The following is a 22,831-nucleotide window of genomic DNA, read 5'->3' as shown; positions in this document are numbered from 1 at the left end:
ATTTTAGCACGCATCTTTATAGAATAGCACGCAGGCATTAGTGCATGTAAATCCAATTGTTAATTAACACCAATAATTGGGGTTAATTGGCTTAAGTAATTATGCCCAAAATTTGGTATGCAAATTTCACCGACCTTTATAGAACCCGGGGGTTATTGTCCACCAAGATCCCTCCAATCTGTGAATAAGAATCTGCTCAAAGTACCCTAATTTATTTATTTATTTATTTGTTGCATTTGTAGCCCACATTTTCCCACCTATTTGCAGGCTCAATGTGGCTTACATAGTACCGTCAAAGGCGCTTGCCTAGTCGGTTGATAACAAATACAAGGTTGTATAGTGCTCGAATGAGGTATATGTGGAGGATCAGAAGGGATGAAGATTGCGTGATGTCCAGTACGATCATTAGTAATGTTATGTTCCTGGGGAAAGAGGTTTACGTTGGGTCGTTGGGGTAGGCCTTTTTTGAAGAGGCTGTTTTTTAGTGATTTCCTGAAGTTCAGGTGGTTGTGGATTGTTTTCACAGCTTTTGGGAGGCATTAGTGCATGTAAATCCATTTGTTAAGTAACACCAATAATTATGCACAAAATTTGGTATGCAAATTTCACCGACCTTTATAGAACCTGGGGGTTATTGTCCACCAAAATCCCTCCAATCTGTGAATAAGAATCTGCTCAAAGTATCCTAATTTAGACAAATTAGGCTTAATGAATATGGTGCTTCTATATTTTATGTTGCAGGTCCTGGTCTATGAAATTCTTTACAATTTGACTTAAGGCCAATGACACGTACTTCCACCTTTCAAAAATCATTAAAGGTACAGGGGAACTTTTACTAAAGGGAATTAAGCCCTAATGCGCGATTGGTATGCCAAAACTAAAATGCGCTAAAACGCTTTGCAGTAATTTGCCTATAAGTGTACACTAATTGTGAAATATTTTTAAAAAGTTTTAGGGAAGGGGCACACCATGGGCAGGGAATGGATATGGATGAGTTATCCAGCCACCGAATTCTGATTAGCATATGCTAACTGGATAATTCACTTACCCCCAAATTGTATAAAAAGTGCTAAAAAGTGTGCATGCAAATTTGAGCACACACCCAATTTGCAGAAGCAATTTAACTGATTAATGAACCAATTAGCACCAATAATTGGGCTCTTATCAATTATCAGTGCTAATTGGCATCAATTAAAATTTACGTGCCCGGATCCTTGCGTAAAATTTGCTTGTAGCTTCAAAAAGGGGGAGTGGCTATGGGAGGGTCATGGGCAGATTGAGGGTATTCCTGTAATTTATAGAATATTAGTTGGTGTAAATCGTTGCGTCTAAAGTTAGGCGCAGTTCTCAGCACAAGTGCTATTCTATAAATGGTGCCCAACTTTACAGAATAGCACTTGGTGAATTTTTCAGTTGGTGCCCATATTTTGGTGCTATTCATAGAATTCAGTCCTTGTCTCCTAAACAGGAGGCGGTAAGTGTTCCTGGATTAAATTTCTGCAAGTCCTGTGCGTTAATAGAAAAATTAGTACAGGGCCTGCAAAAAAAAATTATTCACAATGCCCTAAATACTGTCATAGAAAATCTGGGCTTAATGTGCAGGAAACTCTGGTGTTCAAACACACTATGCCAAGATCTTACGCCATTTTAGTGAAAGGACCCTATAGTTATTTAGGATGGCTTTTCATGGTCTTTACCCACTTAAAGGCAGCAAATGTATTTTAAGTTATGAAGTAAATTTGAGATTTTTATAAATCTAGTTAAAATGTAAGAATCCAATTTGTGGTAATGTCTGTATTTTTACTGATTTACAAATTTTATGTTGAAATTTGTGTATGTTTTTATTGTCTACATTAAAGATATTACCTGCCTGATAGACTGGGATATAAACTTTTCAAATAAACTACATTTCCCTGCATGCAATATGGCAAAGCCAGGAATGGCTCAGTATGCCCCCTTGACATGGTGACCCTACTGCCTGAGACCATTATTTTCAGTATATAGGGCTGGATGATGTTATTTTATAATTACACTGCTTTGTTTTAACCACTTTAATCTCGTGCTTAGACAGGCAGGATATAAATTCCCACAAATAAATTGAATAAATAGGATCCTATGATCATTTGATTTATATGTAATTTGCAAGCCTCTCCTCCAGTAAGACTGGAATAAAAACTCCATTTATGCTAATGGCTGCTGAACCTTTCTTTAAGCACTTTTCAGAGCTAATACATCACAGTATTATCCAGAATAAACCATTTGCAATCCATTGCCTGGAATGTTTCAGGCATGGATGCATCCTCCCAGACCTCCCTGCCACTGATGCAGGATGAAATGCCAGGACTGAAGCTCTTCTGGAAAGAAACAAGTTGTGGCATTACAGTCAAATGAATGAAATATGTGATATTACTAATTCATCATCAAACCTCTACAGAAACACAAGGGCAGCCTGAGGGGAATGGGGAGGGATGCGGGGCCCTGTGCAGAGACTCACTGCAGGGCCTCATCTGTAAGTGTCAGCAGGGGCTCCAGAGCAGGACCATGTGCAAAAGATGGAAATCAATCAATAATTAATCAAATCCCAAAAGGGAGAGATAAATCAATAATACCGTATCAAAAGAATCAATCCCTAATATAAGGATCTTTTGCTGAGTGGCACATGCATAAGAACCATAAATGTAATAAATGTTGATGTTATATATAGACAGCCAGAGAGAGAGAGAGCTCAGTATAGGTTGTACATACAGCTGAGCATCAGATTCAGTGAGTCTAGCCGCCAAAGCGGCTTACTTCTACGCTCTATACATCGTGGGATACTCTCAATATATATGGCTCTCCTTTAAATATCAATATCGATAGCCACCAATTCTCATTTAATAGTGGGTATCGCGCTGCTCAGCGTTTACTTTTGAAAATTTGACTTTTCTGATGTAAAACTGCTGGCGAGCATCGTCATGAGTCAGAAAAACCTCACCATTACCATTTGTGCCTCGCTGCTTTTTTTTTTATATATAGTTGTTATTTTCAATATTTTTGTCTTAAATTCTAATAAAAATTATCTATATATATAAAAGGCAACCCCAACGTTCTGAAGCCTCCACGAAAGTTGAGGCGCCCGAGATATCCGGTGTGCCCTGGAGTGTCTGCACCGCCCTCGCGTCAAAACGTCATGACGCGTCAAAACGTCATGACGTCGAGGGCGGAGCTATTGACACTCGAGGGCCGAAACGGCCCACAGCGAACAAGGCAAGTAGCTTCGAGGGACGGAGGGAGGGGGCCCCTTGCTAGCACCCGTTTCATTCCGCTCAGAAACGGGCATTTTTTCCTAGTAAAATATAAAAAACTGCAAAGCGCACAGTTCAAAATAAATGCACATAGCTGAAAAAGGGTGTGTTTATGGTTGTTCTTTGGGCGTTCCAACAGTTATGCGTGCAATTACAGAATACACCTCAGTGCGCCTAAATCTACGCGCATGGATTTGCACCAGGTTTTTATTGGCATAAATGAATGTGCATAGCTTTAGGCGCTGCAGTATTGATAACATGTATTCTATATACCGTGTCTTAATTTTAAAGAATACGCTTATTTCCATGTGGATTCTTTTAGGCGCCATATATGAAATCTAGCCCTCAGTGCATGAGAGGCACATGAACGGAGCATGGGAATGTCGCCTAGCAACACACACAACTTATAGAGTAATATCAATTGCATGCACTTCTTGGCACATTTTGGTGCACCAACTTACACCAGCCATTGACCTGTACTTAACTACTGCCATACTGGGACAGACCGAAGGTCCATCAAGCCCAACATCCTGTTTCCAACAATGGCCAATCCAGGTCACAAGTACCTGGCAAGATCCCAAAAAAGTACAATACATTTTATGCTGCTTATCCTAGAAATAATGGTCTATGGACTTTTCTTTTAGGAAGCTATCCAAACTTTTTTTTTAAACCCCGCTAAGCTGACTGCTTTTACTACATTCTCTTGCAACGAATTCCAGAGTTTAATTACATGTTGAGTAAAGAAATATTTTCTACAATTCATTTTAAATTTACCACTTTGCAGCTTAATTTCGTGCCCCCCTAGTCCTAGTAATTTTGGAAAAAGAGTAAACAAGCAATTCACGTCTACCCATTCCACTCATTACTTTATAGACCTGTAGTAAGTGGGTTTGCCTAAATTTTGATGTGCCTATGCGGCTTTGTACTATTATTCTATAACAGCTTCATGACATCTAAGTGCGATTATAGAATTACTGCTAAATGTGCCTTAATGTGGCATCAAGTTATACAATTTCCCCCCATTAAGAAATTGGATTAAATAAAAATATAAACACCTTTCTAGAGGTTGCCCAAAGCAACCTGACACGACTATGTTACCACATGAAGCAACAGATCATAGGAAAAGTGAATGATGCAGCTCGCTCAGGAACTACTTCAAAAGGCAGCCAGTAGGGAAGGATTCATCAAGCAAGCAGTAAATCATTTCCCTTCCCACAGGCTTCAACACAAGACAGTATATGGTCTAGACCAGCACAGCTGTTTCTCATATTATCTATATTTCTGTACAGACTTCTTGACGTTCTCAGCAGTTAGTTAGTTCATATCTCTTCTTTAACCATTTCCTTTCAAAAGCATCACTAAACAATTGTACAGGACTTCAAAATGGATTCTTGCTAAACACTCTCCACCATTTTCATGCTCACCGGACAGATATATTCTGCAATGCCACTTCTCGTTCTGCACAATTGCTATGAAGACCTTATCTCACCCTATAGCCCGACTGGTTGAAACTGGGTTAATATAACCACTGTTCAGAGGAGAACCTTCACCTTTTCAGAAGTAAAGAAGTCTATAGTATTTATAGTGCACAGCAGGCCACAGTGTGCAATTTGATGCATGGAGCCTGTTGCTAAGCAACAGTCTAATGACAGGAAGAGAGAAGTCACTGTCTCTGGCTTCTTCATTCCTAATATGTTAGGATTAGGACTGAGAGCATGGAACGACTACAGAAAGGTAAATCAGCCTACCACCCCAGTCCTTACATCACAATCTCAGTGACTTTTAACAAACCACCCCCATGCAACAGTTATTCACAGTAGACCTGAAAACACCATTCTTTATACGTCTGCACTGGCTGCACTTCAAGGACATCTTTAGTTCCATGTCAAATATCTGGTCCCACTGAAAATTCTCCCTTTCTCTTCTGGGGTTTCCTGGTAGCAGTATCGTACCAAGGGCGGAGCGGTGGGGCACTCCACTCTGGGTACAGGCAACAAGGGAGGTGCACAGAGCAGTCGAGTGGCTCTCGGTTCCACCGGTCCCTGCTCACTCTGACGTTACTTCCTGTTCAGGAGCAGGGGACCTGCAGAGCCGACAGCCGTGCGACTGCTCCATGCACCCCCTTGCTAGGAGGAAGGGTAGTGGGGTGATGCGCTTTGGGGGTGAGGGTGATGCCCTTCAAGGGTGGGGGTATGACATGCTGAGAGAGGGGGTGGTGTGCCTCGGAGGTGACATGCCGGGAGAGGGCATGACGCACCTCAGGAGGAGGGGGGGGGGCGCAGCAGCGACCCGCCCTGGGTGGCAAGCAAGCTAGTTATGCCACTGCCTGGTAGTCACAGGGTCTTGGAAATAACCTTTCCCATCCTTTTCCCTGCGCTGCCAGGTAAGAACACAAAAGGCATGTGATGGGAGCCAAACAACTGGAAAGGTCCCCAAAAACTGAGCCACTTGGGAGAAGACAGAACAAAGCACATATTTGTGTGTGGGGGGGGGGGGGGGGAGGAAGGGAAAATTTGAAAACCTGAAACTAAATATGTACATTAGCGCCTGGTTTGAAAAGAATACGAGCATGTGGAAAGATCTGCCGTCTCTTCACTCAGCATCAGCAGTTCTGCCTGGTTAAGGCTTCAGTCACATCACTACACCAGAACACGACAAGAATCCAGCTAGCAATACAGACTACTCAGACTTAGCGGCAATATTTTTACACTCCCCAGAACCAGCACGCCTTCATGCGACTAACTTCCACACCAGGTTTCCTTATTTGCCACGTTTCCCCAAGAATTTCTAGGAATTTCATTGCTCTAGACTGCTAGTAAAAAGGGCTATTTCATTTCACTAGAGATTTGCATATTCCTTCATCTGAAGAAAGAATGCATACCAGTTGCTCCCAAACCTGTCCTGGGGGACCTCCATCCAGTAAGGATATCCACAATGAATACTCATCAGATGAATTTGTATGCACTGCCTCCACTGCATTCAAATTTATCTCATAGTAACATAGTACTATGGAGGAGTGGCCTAGTGGTTAGAGCACCGGTCTTGCAATCCAGAGGTGGCCGGTTCAAATCCTGCTGCTGCTCCTTGTGATTTTGGGCAAGTCACTTAACCCTCCATTGCCTCAGGTACAAACTTAGATTGTGAGCCCTGCTGGGACAGAGAAATATCCAGAGTACCTGAATGTAACTCACCTTCAGCTACTACTGAAAAAGGAGTGAGTAAAATCTAAATAAAATAAATAAATACAAATAGTAGATGATGGCATATAACGACCTCATAGCATAAAGTATGATGTAATACTACAAATCAGTGGCGTAGCTACGTGAGGCCACGGGGGCCTGGGCCCCCATAGATTTGGCCCTGGAGCCCCCTCCTGACGACCCTTGACCCCCTCCCGCCGTCAACCCGCCATCACCTACCTTTGCTAGCGAGGGACCCCCCCCCCCCCAAGCCGAGGTCCTCTTCTTCCTTCATTCTGTTTCTGAGTCTGACGTCCTGCACGTTGTACATGCAGGACGTCAGACTTCAGATAAACAGAACGAAGCCCTGCAAATCGCAAGGCTTTGTCCTGTTTCTGTGAGTCTGACGTCCTCCTCATACAACGTGCAGGACGTCAGACTCAGAAACAGAACGAAGGAAGAAGAGGACCTCGGCTGGCGGGGGTTGTGGTCCCCCGCCAGCAAAGGTAGGCGACAGCGATGGCGGGGGAGGTTTGGTGGCGGGAGGGGGGTTGAGAGTGTCATCAGCGGGGGGGGGGGGGGGGGGCTAAAATGTGCCCCCTCACCTCTGTCTCTGGACCCCCCTCCCGCTGACGTCTGGCTACGCCCCTGCTACAAATATCTTGATTTGTCTTTAATATTTTCAGGGCACAGACCGTAGAAGTGTGCCTGGCACTTGCCCATCTGTCCAGCCACAAACAGGGAATAGACAGCACTGGGTTTGCTTCTCAATTACTGTTGTTGCCATTTAATCACCTCTAAGCTTGTTTGGTTCCATGCAGCATTCCTTTGTGTTTATTCCATGCATTTTTGAATTCCATTACCATTTTCATCTCCACCACCTCCCACAGGAGGGCATTCCAAGTATTTACCACCCTCTCTGTGAAAAAGTACCCCTGAGTCAACCCCCTTCCAACCTCAATTCAGGTCCTCTAGTCCTACCACCTTCCCATCTCTGGAAAGAGTTTGCTTGTATATTAATACCTTTCAAATATTTGAATCTCATTGTGGATATCCTGGTAACTCAACTGGCTGGGGACAGGACAGCTCTGGGAACCCACTGATATACACAGTCTCTAAGGCTCAGATTCAACCACCTCAATATCATTTTCACATCAGTCAAACAGAAGGGATCAGTCTTTCACCAACACTATTTCAGAGATGCTTTCTGGGGATCTGGTCCACATGTTCAGGTTTGGCCACCATAAAAACCTTAAAATGGCCAAATATTAAAACAGAACCAAGAATGATAGAGAACATTTGATCTGTTGCAAAACCACAACCATAAACCTTCAAAAAATAATTTTTCTAGTCTTAATCAATGAGTCATAACAAGAACATAATTGGTAACATCTTGTAGGAATTAAAATGTACTTATTAATTTATGATGATATATCATGGACTAGATTCTTATAAATAGTGCCAAAAAACATTGTCGCCAAAAAAATAACACTTACCACTGTTCTATAAATTGTGCTTAAACTTAGGCGCAGATAACAGCACTTAGCAATGGGAACCACGACTACATTTAGGTGCAACCATTTATGCCAATGAAAATCTGGTGTAAATTATCACGCAAAAATTAGAAGCAGATTCCACCTAATTCTATAACAATGTGTATAAATTACAGGAACGTCCCCAACATGCCCATGCTCCTCCCATGGTTATGTCCCCTTTTCGGGCCCATGCACTAGAATTTACGTGCACTTCTTTATGGAATACGGCTAAAGAGATCCGCGTATAAATTCTAATTACTGCCCATTAATGCTGATAATCGCTTGTTATTGCCCAATTATTGGCACTGATTGGCTTGTTATTCAATTAAGTTGTGCACGCAAATTAGGCACATGCCCAAATTTATGTACGCAACGCAAAGTCATATATAGAATCTGGGGGCACATGTGCAAATCGTCAACCATTACAGGTGAACATAGTAACACTGTAAATGACTGTATGGTCCATCCGGTCTGCCCAACAAGAAACTCAAAGCATAAGGTATGATGTGATACTTCATATGTATAATTGATCTTCATTTGTCCTTGTCATTTAGGCCACAGATCGTAGAAGTCTGCCCAGTACTTGCCTTATTCTCCAACTACTGAAGCCCACTCTAGCCCATCCAAATCACTCCAGCTCCGATCAGGGCACAGACCGTAGAAGTCTGCCCAGCACCGGTTGTACTTCTCAATTACTGGTGTTGCCATCTAATCACCACTAACCTTGTTTGGTTCCATGCCTTCCATACAGGATTCTTTTGTGTTTATCCCACACATTTTTGAATTCTGTTACCATTTTCATCTCCACCACCTCCTGCCATAGGGCATTCCAGGCATCTACCACCCTCTCCATGAAAAACTACTTCCTAATATTATTCTTGAGTTGCCCCCCCCCCCCCCCCCATGCAATCTAAATTCATGTCCTCTAATTCTACCACCTTTCCTCCTCTGGAAAAGGTTTGTATGTATATTAATACCTTTCAAATATTTTAATGTCTGTATCATATCACCCCTGCCTCTCCTTTCCTCCAGGGTGTACATCTTCTCATCAAGTTTCTCTCCATACATCTTGCGGCACAAACCCCATTCTATTTTTGTCGCTTTTCTCCGAATTGCTTCAAGTCTTTTTACGTCCTTAGCAAGATATGGCTTCCAAAACTGAACACAATACTCCAAGTAGCGCCTCACCAAAGACTTGTACGGGGGTATCAACACCTCCTATCTTCTGCTGTTATAACTCTCTCTGTGAAGTTTAGCATCCTTCTGACTGTTGCCACCGCCTTGTGACATTGCTTCATTGCCTTGAGATCCTCAGACACCATTACCCCAAGATCCCTTTCCTGGGCTGTGCTTATCAATCTCTCTCCTCCTATCCTGTACATCTCCTTTGGATTTCTGCACCCCCAAGTGCATCACTCTGCACTTCTTTGCATTAAATTTTAACTTATAACCTTATGGATATGGAAGCTATTTGTAAATCCCCAAGTCTGCAAAACAGATCATACATCACCTTGGGCTAAACAATTTTTTTAAAATTTTCGCTTAATGCAGTTTAAAAATAAATCTATACCCAAATTAAATTTTAACTGCCAGACCTTTGACCATTCTTCTAATTTTTGGAGATCTCTTTTCATGGTTTCTGCTCCCTCCAGGGTATCCACTCTATTGACTATCTTCATGTCGTCCGCACAAAGGCAAACTTTTCCTTCTAACCCTTCAGCAATGTCTCTCACAAATATATTAAACAGAATCTGCCCCAGTACCAACCCTTGAGGCACACTCCACTACTCACCTTCCTTTCCTCAGAGCAAATTCCATTTACCACCACCCTCTGCCGCCTGTCAGTCAACTAGTTTCCAATCCAATTTCCCACTTTGGGTTCTAAGTTCAGCCCTCTCAGCTTATTCAAGAGTCTTCCATGAGGAACCGTATCAAAGGCTTTGCTGAAATCCAAGCAGATTACATCTAGCACATGTTCTTTACCCAGTTCTTTGGTCACCCAGTCAAAGAAAATCAGATTCATTTGGCAGGATTTTCCTTTGGTAAAAACATGTTGCCTTGGATCCTAAAAAGTTAAATATCTTTTCCTTCAGCAAAGACTCCATTATTTTTCCTACCACCGACATGAGGCTTACCAGCCTGTAGTTTTCCACTTCTGTGAAGAGGGACTACATCCACTTGTCTCCAATCCCACAGATCCTCTCCCATCTCTAAAGATCTATTAAATAAATTCTTAAGAGATCCCATCAGGATTTCTCTGAGCTCCCTCAGTATCCTGGGTTGTATCCCATCCGGCCCATAGCTTTGTCCGCTTTCAGATTTTCAAGTTGTTTATAAATGTTTTCTTCTGTGAATAATTTAATATCCACTCCATTCCCAGATATACCCTCAACAGCCGACTGCAGTGTGGATTAGGGTTCCTTGGAGTAGTAGAAGCCAGCTATTGTTGGGGTTAGAAGGGTAGAGGGTGGTGATGGGGGAGTTTATTATAATTGCTCATTGTTGTTGTTGTTTTTTATTTGTGATTCTTAAAACAACAGTAGCACGGAATATTGTTCCTTTCCTTTTGGGGGGGGGGGGGGGTTCCCCGGGTTCTTGAAGCCTGGATTGGCCGCTGTCGGAGACAGGATGCTGGGCTTGATGGACCCTTGGTCTTTTCCCAGTATGGCGGTGCTTATGTACTTATGTACATACTTAAATAATACTTTATACTTTTAATAATAAAAAGATTTATATATAAATCATATGTTTGAGGCTTCTGCAGGTGAGAAAAGAGCCCATAGGGCCGGGACAAATTTGTCCCCATGTCATTCTCTAATCACTATTGTCTAGGTGGGCACCCACCCGGACATTGGAAACTTCCTCCATTTGTGAGCACTAGATCCCTCGTGAGTTCCGTCACCATATGTCTGCGCAAAGCACTTTGACAGGCATCCATGATCTCTCTGCTTCTTTCCGATTCTGCCAACATCAGGCAAGTTGAAATCTCCCACCGATTCTGCCAACATCAACAGCACCTCCCCTTTCATTCCAAGCTTATGGATATCTTCGCTCAGATTCTTGACCAGCTTCTCCATTTGTGCCAGAGGTCTGTAGATAACACTTGTGTAGATACATATTCAATCTTTTCTTTTCAGAATGATCCATATAGCTTCTTCCTTTCCACAAGTTCCCTGCATTTCAGCCGCTCTAATACTATTTTTCACATACAGTGCTACGCCTCCATTTTTTTCAGCCCTCCTTATCCTTCCTAAAAAGATTATAGCACACTATGGTCACATCCCATTCATGGGAATCGCTGAACCATTTCTCTGTAATGGCAACAAAATCCAAGTCTTCCTCAAACATCAGAGCTTGCAAATCTTGAACCCTTTTTTTTTAGGCTAAGAGCATTTGTGCTCATTGCTTTCCATGTGTTGTTAAAATAGAAAACTTCTAAACTCACTTAATATTACCTTCCCCGCTGCCGTCATGTTTTTCCTGGGGGTGACTTTCTGAATTCCCTTGCTTCCTTCTGTCACCCCCACCCTCTAGTTTAAATGTGTAGAAACATACTCCCCCCCCCCCCCCCCCCCCCCCGGATATTTAAAACCATTTAACCGACCAGGAATGGCTCCTGGTCAGTTAAAGGGCATTTAACCAGCTATCCAGCAATATTCTGCGGGAGATAAGCCGGTTATCTCCCGATGAATACTGATGGTTAGCACTTAGCGGATAACCGGTAATATTGTACGATATAGCCTGCTATCCGCTGATACTCAGCACATCGCTGGCTAAATTTGGTGGCCAAATTAGGTCGCTGGAATAGCTTTGGCCGGATTAAACTTAACTAGCCAGTGCTGAATATCGGCTTGGCCAGTTAAATTTAAACAGGTCAAAAATCAGACGGATAGTCAATGCCAGTCGCTGGAAATAGCCTGGCACTGAATATCCGGGCTGACCGTGGGATTAGTCAGGCTCCCTCCTGCGGTCTCAATAACAAGCCCACTGTCTGAATTTCTCCCTAAGGATCCTTTTTCCTGTCAAAGAAAGATGTAGCCCATCATTACAGCACGGTTTGTTATTTTCCCCCACTTACTGCCCCATCCTCCTATGTATCTGAAACCTCTCTCTTTACACCAGGCTTCAAGCGACTTATTGAACGCTTCTGTTTTACGTAGTCTTTCTTCTCCCTTTCCATACGTAGGAATAACTTCAGAAAAAGATGCAGACCAAAACTACTACTACTACTTAGTATTTCTATAGCACTACTAGACATACGCAGCGCTGTATATGTAAGAGACAGTCCCTGCTCAACAGAGCTTACAATCTAATCAGGACAGACAAAAAGGACAATTAAGGGATAAGGACAAAGAGAAGCAAGATTCCGGAATCCCAAAGAGTGGCAAGATTCCGTTCAGAATCCCAAACAGTAGCAAGATTCCGGAATCCCAAAGACTACTATTACTTATCATTTCTATAGCGCTACTAGACGTACGCAGCGCTGTACACTTGAACATGAAAAGACAGTCCCTGCTCGACAGAGCTTACAATCTAATTAGGGCAGACAAACAGGACAAATAAGAGATAAGGGAATTACTAAGGTGGGGATGATAAAATAAGGGTACTGAACAAGTGAGTAAGGGTTAGGAGTTAAAAGCAGCATCAAAGACTTGATTCCCTCCCCAAGTTTCTGGAGCACACTCTGCTCCAAACCTGCTATTGTTGGCCAGGTCATTTGTCTATAGGTGGATTACAATATCAATATTAGAATCCTTACTCTGTTCTCTGACCAAATTCAGTATTTGGTTGGTACTTCTGATAGCAGAGGGTCCTGGAAGGCATTTCACTAGAGTGGGACCCTTGAACTGTGTTCCTAAGTTCAAGGAAAGATTCATAATCTAAACACAGGGTTGACTGACTGGAGGTATGGCCAAAAGGACACTGGTTTTCAGGGCCTTTCCTTGCCTTGATTTTGCAGGAAACGGTTGTTGAATTGAAGTCAGAACATTTTTGCTCATTTCCCCAAAAATATCTCAGGACTGATCAAAAACCCAGTTAGATAAGGAAATAAACATATTGTTTTAAATACAGGCTCATAGCAAAGAAGATTATTAGACTGGATAGGCTGGAAATAAAGCATTTCAGGCTGCTTTGATTGTAGGTAGAACAGATCCAAATCACCCTGCACCAAGTTCTAGAATGGGCAGTCGGCAGCCTGAGAATGCAAGTACACCCACCAGGAAGGCTATTGTTCTACATCAAACCTCCACCCCCCCCCCCCCCCCTCCACACACATACTCATGTAACACAAAAAATGGAATTCCCCAAAACATGAGACATATAATCATTTCAAGATGAAATATTTATCTAAAAGCCTAAATATGCTACACCGGACGGGGATGACAGTATGAGGCTTGTTATGTGCAGGATGCAGAACGAGATTCCGTCTACTCGCCTTCCCACAACCCTTCAACTACAAGAGTACATTTCATTAGCAAAAGAAAATATGTCCAGCAGGCTTTATGAAAAGAGGGCTATTGCAAAATCGCTCAGAAATCTACAACAATAAATAAAACCATGCATTTGGCCACCATCCCAGAGCACACATGAAGTCGAGCTCACTTAAATCCATATTCTCCTTGTCATTCTGAGATTCCCCCTTTCCCTTCCATTCCAAGTTCTGCTTTAATCATCTGAAATGGCTGGTCGGAGACAACTCAAACAGCCAACACCCCCCCCCCCCCTTTCCCCTCCCCACACCCAAGAAGTTTCTCAAAAATTGTGCAGATCTTTGAGGTTAAATTGTAACCAGCTATTTTTTACATCAAAATCTTTTTGTCATTTGCCAGAGAGGTGCACCATGAAATCAACGTGAAAGTTTCCACTGCCTTTGAACCACAATACCAATGGATCTCTCCCCTGGGGATAACACGCTTATGATTGCATTTCCCCCACCCCACCCCCCTACACACACACTTGGATTCTTTGCATGCCCAAAATAACCGTTCGGACATACCGAGGTTCCAACGTGCACTGCAGCAGACCCAAATTAATCCAGGGAAATAGCCTGCCTCACTTTTCCTCTGCAAGCGTGTAGACATGTTATCTGGAAATGCGATGGCATCATGTTACGCAGGGTTACTGTACTCCAACGCCTGCGGCAACTTCAATTTGCTGTGTGCTCTCTGCAGTATTTGCGGCAGGGCTCAGGATGCCCCGAGTCCAATCAGTTTCTCTAGCTAGAAAATCGGAATTATTTTAACACCGAAAAGGAGGAGCGGAGATTAAAAACAATAACAACAACAACAGGACGACTAGGCTGGGCTAGAAAGAGAAGGGAACGCGCTGTTGATTCGTTTTGAGCTTACGTTCCCTGTCCTTTGGGAACCTCGAGATTAAAAACAAAACGTCAAAAAAAATAAAAATCATTAAATAAATAATCAGGTAAAGCACTTGTGATTATTTTGCAAGATCGGCAGTACCGTAATTGCAGGATCATCGCAATCACTGCCAAGTGCGGAGTCACTACAGAAGCCTAAAAGATGCACGAATTGTGCGTGCGATATGTAAATAAACATCAAAGCTGCTCCTGGCTTTTACAATGTGCATCTTAACCCATTAGGCCTCCATTTTCCGCTGAATTCACCTTCTCAAGGAGGTCAAGTATTGGCTGAAAATTTTTTTTTTTTTTTTGCATTAGTAAAATGCAATCCAGTGGAAGAGGGAAAACACTGGACGCTAGAGGTTAGCATTAGCAGTAAGGTTACAGGCAATCACACAAGAGAGAGATAAGGAGCCCTCCTTACCTGCCCACCGTCTGGTTGGCCAGCTGCCGCATCCGATTAAATTGCTTCTTCATGTTTTCACCGCTTTACGGGAGCAATTGCTCCCCCCTCCCAAAATAAAAATAAAAAAAAAAAGCAAAGAGGCAGCAGCCACCCTCCTCCTCAATTACATTTCTCCAGGAGGAGGGAAAGCCGGGCAGCCGCAGCGCAGGACGACAAGACCTTGCCTGCAGCTTACATCCTTCACGGTAAATAGGGGTTTGGCCCCATTGTGCGCGTTACACCGAGGGCACAGCACCCGCCGATCCCCTGCCACGCGCTCCTCTTGCATCTGCCGTAGGATTGCACAGGTCTCTCGTTCCCTCTCTGCTCGTCCTCGTCTCCACAGAGCTCGAACCGGCTCCCCTTCGCAAGCAAGGCTAGACGTCAGCAGCGCACTGCGCATGCGCAATCACACAGAAGCCCCCAAAGCACGCTGGGACTTATAGGCTTTTCAATTTTCTGGTCTCCAGTCGGAAGGGTCAGTGGGAGTGGGATAGAAGGGTCTGCCGGCCGGCCCGGGACACTGCAAAATGGAATTCAGCTGGCCAAAGAGCAATTCATAGCATGGTTATTATCTCCATAACAAAGGGTCTGCTTCTACTCTAGAAACCGTGAAGTTAATACATCCTTATGCCCCTCTTTGATCTTGGCAAGTCGCTTAATTTTTCGTTACGTCAGATAACAGACTTTGGGACCTTTTTACTAAACGGTAATAGACCCTTAGGGGCCCTTTTACTAAAAGGTTGGCACTTGGCGCGCGGCAATCCAGAAGGAGCCCGGTGGTAGTTCCCACCCCCAGCACGCACCATTTCTGGTGCTACAAAAATATTTTCTATTTTTGTAGAGCAGGTGCTTACCCAGTGTTAATCGGGCAGCGCCAGGTGCTGCCCAGTTACAGCCACACGTTGCCTGCTTATCGCCGGGTTAGCGCAGGAGCCCTTACCAAAATGGTTCACTTACCACATGGGTATTTAAAAAAAAAAGAGAGAGACAGCCTTTTGCCTGCTGTAGTAAAAGGGGGCCTCAGTGCGCATCAAAAACACGTGCTGATGCTAGTGCAGGCTCCCTTTTACTGCAGCTTAGTAAAGGAACCCCTTAATGTGTGAAGTGTTAAAGCGTTTTGAAGTATTTTCCCCTTTTCTGCACACTAACCATGCATTTTTTAACAATATTTTTTGGAGGGGGTGTGTCATGAATAGGGTTACCATATTTTGTCCCCCAAAAAGGAGGACACATGCCCCGACCACACCACACACCCTCTCCACCCCCTTTCACACCCCACCCCAACCCCTTTCACGCCCTCACTCCGCCCCTTTTCATGCCCTTGCTCCGCCCCCTGTCACATTTTCCCATCCCCCCTGTCACACACCCCGTCACCCCCTCCCCTTACCTTACTACTGCCCTGGTGGTCTAGTGGCCTCTTCGGGGCAGGAAAGAGCCCTCTCCTTCCTGCCCTGCATGCATCCTTCCTGTTGCTGATCTCGGTGCCGATTCAAAATGGCCGCTGAGAGTTGAAGTCTCGCAAGGTCACGTCAACTCTCGGCGGCCATTTTGAATCGGGGCTGAGATCAGCAACAGGAAGGATGCATGCAGGGCAGTGCTCCGGGCAGGAAAGAGGGGGCTCTTTCCTGCCCTGAAGGCGGAAGAGGTCACTAGACCACCAGGGCAGTAGTAAGTAAGGGGAGGGGAGGCTAGCAATCTGCCCGCTTGTCCGCCCACCAGCCTGCCCGTTTGTCCAGAAATCCAGACAAACAGGCAGATTGGCAAAACCCGCCCGGTTGCCTGGACATGTCCTCAAAAAAGTGACGTAGGAGACAGGAGGAGCTTGCGAGCCAGCAGCCAATGCCTCAAGGCTGCCTATACAGTGCCTGCCGGTGCCGCGGTTTTTTTTTTTTTTAACATTTTTCGTCCTTAGCGCCGTTAGCGCTTCTTCTTTTTGTAGCGCCGGCCCTGCTGCTCAACAGGAAAAGCAGCAGTGGCCGGCAATGGGTGCTGGGGCTGGCGCTGGGCGGGCCTGGGCTGAAATTGGGTGGGCCTGGGCCCAGCCAGGCCCACCCGTAGTTACGCCCCTGGCACGTTATAAGACGACTCAGAAAGATGAAGACAGGAGAGAATACCTAAATAAGCGAAGAGAAGCTGGAAAAGCTATCAGGAAAGCAAAGCGGCAAATGGAGGAAAAGATAGCTAATACGGTAAAATTGGGGGATAAAACCTTTTTCAGATATGTAAGTGACAAGAGGAAGTGCCATAATAGCATTGTGAGGCTCAAAGCTGAGGGAGAGACAATATGTGGAAGATGATAAGGATAAAGCTGAACTGCTTAACAAGTATTTTAGCTCTGTGTTCACGAATGAAAGACCGGGGGGGGGGGGGGGGGGTGGTAGGGCTGCAGAAAACAAAGGCTAAAGGGGATGGATGTATGGTAGACCAAGACCCGTTTACGGAGGACTGTGTTCGTGAGGAGCTAGGACTCTGCCTAGCATTTACGTCACTGGTCAGGAGAGTCCTCTCTTGGTCTAGAGACTCACAATACAGTAATTTAGCAAACCCCCTAGAAGTCAGAGTCTTAGAGGTCCCACCAAACATACTGATAAAGCACCTTATCAATTGACCGTTCACTTGTCTTCTAGATTGTAAGCTCTTTGAGCAGGGACTGTCCCTCTATGTAAATTGTACAGCGCTGCGTAACCCTAGTAGCGCTTTAGAAATGTTAAGTAGTAGTAGTAGTAGCTTGCCAAACTAAAAGTAGACAGAGCAATGGGGCCTGATGGGACACACCCGAGGGTGCTTAAGGAACTCGGAAAAGTTCTGTCGGCTCCGCTAACGGACCTCTTCAATGCTTCCTTAGAAACTGGAGTGGTCCCGGTGGACTGGAGAAGGACGGATGTGGTTCCTTTGCACAAGAGTGGAAGTAAGGAGGAGGTTGGAAATTACAGACCTGTCAGTCTGACCTCGGTGGTGAGTAAGCTAATAAAAAACGCTTCTAAAGAGGAGGAGTGTGAGATTTCTTGAACTACATGGAATGCGGGACCCGAGGCAGCATGGCTTCACTAGTGGCAGATCGAGTCAGATGAATCTGATTGTCTTCTTCGACTGGGTGACCAAACAGTTGGATGTGGGAGGGGCGCTTGATGTAGTATACTTGCATTTCGGCAAAGCCTTTGACACGGTTCCGCACAGGCGACTGATAAATAAATTGAGTGCCCTCGGTATGGGACCTAGAGTAACTGATTGGGTTAAAAATTGGTTGAATGGTAGGAGACAGAGGGTAGTGGTAAATGGAGCTTGCTATGAAGAAAAGGATGTCATCAGTGGAGTACCGCAGGGATCGGCCCTAGGGCCGGCTCTTTTTAACGTCTTCATGAGCGATATTGCAGAAGGGCTGTCTGGTACGGTTTGTCTCTTTGGGGATGATACTTAACTATGCAACAGGGTGGACACCCTGGAGGGTGTGAATGACATGAGGAAGGACCTAGTGAAGCTAGAGGAATGGACCGATAATTGGCAACTAAGGTTTAATCCCAAAAAATGCAGGGTCATACACTTGGGTCGCAAAAATCCGAGGGAACAGTAAGTACAGTATAGGGGGTGAAGTGCTTCAGTGTACGAAGGAAGAGTGGGACTTAGGAGTGATTGTGTCTGATGACCTTAAAGCTTCCAAACAGGTAGAAAAAGCAACGGTCAAAGCCAGAAGGATGCTTGGGTGCATAAAGAGAGGCATGACCAGCAGGAAAAAGGAGGTGATAGTGCCGTTGTATAAGTCTCTAGTGAGACCACATTTGGAGTACTGCGTGCAGTTCTGGAGACCGCACCTACGGAAAGATATAAACAGAATGGAGTCGGTCCAGAGGGCGGCTACAAAATTAGTAAGCGGTCTTGAATGCAAAAATTATAGGGACAGGCTTATGAACCTCAACATGTATACGCTGGAAGAGAGGAGGGAGAGAGGAGACATGATAGAAATGTTTAAATATCTCAAGGACATTTATGTACAGGAAGAGAGCCTTTTTCAAATGAAGGAGAGCTCTGGAATGAGGGGGCATATGACAAAGTTAAGAGGGAATAGGCTTAGGAGTAACCTAAGGAAGTATTATTTCACAGAAAGGGTGGTGGAGGCGTGGAATGGCCTCCCGGTGGAGGTTGTGGAGTCGAGGACTGTTCCAGAATTTTAAAAGGCGTGGGATAAGCATGTGGGATCGCTTAGGAACAGGAAGAATTAGGGGTTACAGAGGATGGGCAGACTGGATGGGTCATATGGCCTTTATCTGCCGTCATGTTGCTATAACTCCATTCACTACCTCTCCCCTCCCCTCCTGTACTTTATTATCATGCCCTGGTGGGCTAGGGGCCTCTTTGGGGCAGGAAAGAGCCCCCTCTTTCCTGTCCGGCACGGCTGCTGACCTGTCTTGCCAATTCTGACATTTATTTATTTATTTAAAAATGTCTATTCCGCCTACAACTACACAATAAAACCATAAACAGATTACAAATTAAAACTTCTCACATCAGTCAAGACAGGAATATCAGCCCCATGCTTTCACAAACAAATATGTTTTAAAAAGTTTGTGAAACTGTGCCATGCTGTTGTTATACAATCTTAAATTCCCAGGTAAATTGTTCCAAAACTGTGGTCCAGCAATGGAAAATGCTGCATTCTGAGTGCAGGCGTATTTCATTAAACAAACGTTATCATTTGCAAGTAACATCACATTTTCTGACCACAAAGTCCTTGATGGCCGACACACAGAAATGATTTCTTTAAAATACCACAGGGCACATTTCAAATACAACACTTGATGGATCAAACATGCAATCTTGTACACTACTCAAACTTGCATCAAGCAGAGTACAGGTGAAACATGCTCTAACTGAGATGTTCCACCCAGCAATTGGGTCACAGCATTCTGGATTATCTACAAAGCGTGCATCCTGGATTTAGCAGTACCCAGTTACAACACATTGCAGAAATTAGAAATCGCATTAGTGTAGGGCCAGAAATTCAAAAATCAGAAAAAGTCTGAATGTGCTTAGTTCATGGGAAAGTCCTGCGTAAGGCTGCACTAAGCCCATTTACAAGCAGAGCTTAATAAAAGAGCCCCTTAGACTGTTTGATTTTTTGGGAAGGAATTTTCCTACTGTACTTGAAGTGTAACTCGCCTTGAACTTTCAAAAGCAATGTAGTAAAGCTTAAAAATAATAAATCAAAATACCAAATCCAGCCTTTCTGCACAGTACCCAAGGTGGTAAAGATGAGGGTGACCTTTACGCAACAATCAATCTCCAAATTTCTGTATGGCTCCCAAAATACATGCCTTTTGGAGCAGTCCATAAAATGTATGAAGTAGATTGATTAGTCAAGTATCTCCTTGAAGAACAGTCCATGAGTTCGCTGTCCAGTGTTAAAGGGTCCCAGAACAGTTGAAAGGGTGTCTATTGCAATGCAACCCCTTCGGCAGTGCCTGACTCCGCTGAAGCCTGTCACATGATGCCCTGTGGGTCAGTCCACTTTGCCTGTGTCTGAACATGCATGCAATGTCTCTGTGCTTATTTGTCAGGGTGGATAGAAGTTAAAATAAAATGCAGGAAAATCCTATCAGCCTGTGAATGTGCCTTTGCACACAGTTATAACATATTTCTAGTGGAGCTAGAAACCCTGAGGAGCAGAAGGAAGCTAGTGGTTGATTTAAAAAGAAAAAGCATTAGGTACAATTTCCTCAGGGGGAAATGCCCTTTAAGGTTAATACTATCCATAAGATTTCCATCTGGCTTCCATTTTTCAAGACAAACTAATGAAGTCCTGGTTCTACCCCATTTCCCCCCCCCCCCCCCCCCAAAAAAAAAAAAACCCCATAGATGATTGGCCCCAGGCTGCAACTAACCTGCCCAGATAGACCCAGTTGGTGTCTAAGGTGGTGATGTTGCTCACTGGTACAGAGCCAGCTACCCCAACTGCCAGCCTGCCAAAAAGACTCAGTTAATGTTGAGGTTTCATGGTGTACTGACATCAGCCTGAATGCTCTATGGCCTATGTTTCTAAAATGAAAATATCCTTTATTCTTCATTTTCATCTTCCTCCCTGGCCCATCCTTAATAAAAAAAAAAAAAGCTGGAATACAAATCTGTACTTACTACTAATCATTTTTATAATGCTACTAGGTGTGTGCAGCACTGTACACATTATAGTCAGGTACTTTTCTCTGTCCCTAGAGGGCTCACAATCTAAGTTTTGTACCTGGGGCAATGAGATAACATTTAGGTGCGCCCACTTAATATTTCTTCCTATTTGCTGTAAAAGTATTTCCATGTCATTTCATTGAGTGTCTCCAGGTCTGTACTTTTCGAAAGAGTGAAAAATCAATTAATTTCCACTCGGGATTTTATAGACCTCAATCATATCCCCCCTCAGCCATCTCTTTTCCAAGCTGACAAGCCCTAACCTCTTTAGCCTTTCCTCATATGGGAGGAGTTCCATCCCCTTTACCATTTTGGTTGCTCATCTTTGAACCTTTTCTAATTCCGCTATACCCTATCGGACCGACCGTTCACTTGTCTATTAGATTGTAAGCTCTTTGAGCAGGGACTGTCTCTCTTTGTTAAATTGTACAGCACTGCTTAACCCTAGTAGCGCTCTAGAAATGTTAAATAGTAGTAGTAGTATATCGTTTTTGATATACGGTGACCAGAACTGAACACAATTCTCAAGGTGAGGTTGCACCATGGAGCGAAACAGAGACAAATATATTCTTGGTCTTATTTTGCATCCCTTTCCTAATAATTTCTATCACCCTATTTGCTTTTTTGGATGCCGCCACACACTGGGCAGAAGATTTCAGCATATTGTCTGCAATGACACCTAGATCTTTTTCTTGAGTGCTGACTCCCAAAGTAGACGCTAGCATCAGGCAACTATGATTTGGATTATTCTTTCCAATGAGCATCACTTTCCATTTTTCCACATTAAATTTAATCTGCCATTTGGATGCCCAGTCTTCCAGTTTCCTAAGGTCTTCCTGCAATGTTGTCACAATCCACATGTGTTTTGTAGTTTTATATTAATTGCCAATGCTATCTGACCTATGATAATTACAGGAATAATATGACTTTTTGAAATCCCTCATCATCACTCAAGGAACAGGTATCAGCCAAGTCTATTAACAATGGATTTCCTCTTTTATGATTTGAATGGAACAAATACCTTTCCCCAGTACTTAAATATTATATCTGGTGTCACTCACACAATCCTCATGAATGTTTGCAGATTTCCCACTAACATTCCAAGCTTTGTACTTTTTGGCTAAGCCCTTTTTAAAGCATGACGTAACAGTAGTAGCTGCAGTAGCAACAGCATCACTATCTCTGCTCTCTTGTGGGTCACTGGTGGGACAGGAACTGAATGCATCCCAAAAATGTAACTTAGTATATCCTCTCACTTCATAGCAGGCTGGGTCTGACAGCTTACTTTCTATTCATATATCTTTCAACTCCATTTGATAAGAAAATATATGACAATAGCCCTCTTATCTGCAAAGCATCACCTGCTTCAAGAAATGGAACACAAACAGAAAGGGGCAGGTGATCAGACTCTAAACATTTAGGGGAGGGGGGCTACCCCTTTTTCCAGGATTCCTAGAAAAACTCTTTTTTTTTTTTTTTACCTAACAGCTTCCTACTGCTTTGGGCTTCTAGACCAATCAGGAACAGGTCTGTACTGGGGCTAGACAGCACAAGATTTCATTCACAGCTACCTGGACTTTTCTCCCTTGTTGTAATCCTCTACCCCGCCCCCACCCAGCTCAGCCGTCATGCATTCTGTGCCTGGCCAGTAGGTGTCACTGTTGTGTGATGGCCAGGACTTCCTTAAGGGTTCTTTTACAAAGGCAAAATATGATTGGCTGTATACAAAGGTGGTCTTAAAAAAGACCTTTTGAGTTGAACTCGTGGCGGGTCACAGGAAGACCACCTTTGTATACAGCCAATCATATTTTACCTGGTTCGTTACACGGACCCATCGTGCTTTAGGCATT

The 22,831-nt window shown here is 43.9% G+C and overlaps 1 protein-coding gene across 3 annotated transcripts in view; it reads right to left on the bottom strand.

Annotated features, from left to right (window-relative positions):
* The window catches only part of ARHGAP44 (Rho GTPase activating protein 44), a 240,285-nt gene extending 225,123 nt beyond the window's left edge, over positions 1–15,162 (bottom strand). The window contains exon 1 of one of the 3 annotated variants that reach the window (XM_030208087.1): positions 14,787–15,162. In XM_030208087.1, the coding sequence (XP_030063947.1) occupies positions 14,787–14,839 (53 nt within the window). In that variant the 5' untranslated portion in view covers positions 14,840–15,162. The remainder of the gene's footprint in view (positions 1–14,786) is intronic. The other 2 variants (XM_030208088.1, XM_030208089.1) reach the window with 2 other exon arrangements.
* Between the last annotated feature and the right edge of the window lie 7,669 nt (positions 15,163–22,831).

Source organism: Microcaecilia unicolor, chromosome 6 (assembly GCF_901765095.1).
Source record: "Microcaecilia unicolor chromosome 6, aMicUni1.1, whole genome shotgun sequence".
NCBI classification, from domain to species: Eukaryota; Metazoa; Chordata; class Amphibia; order Gymnophiona; family Siphonopidae; genus Microcaecilia; species Microcaecilia unicolor.
The sequence above is the reverse complement of the archived record's forward strand: the minus strand, read 5'-3'. Positions and strand labels throughout refer to the sequence as shown.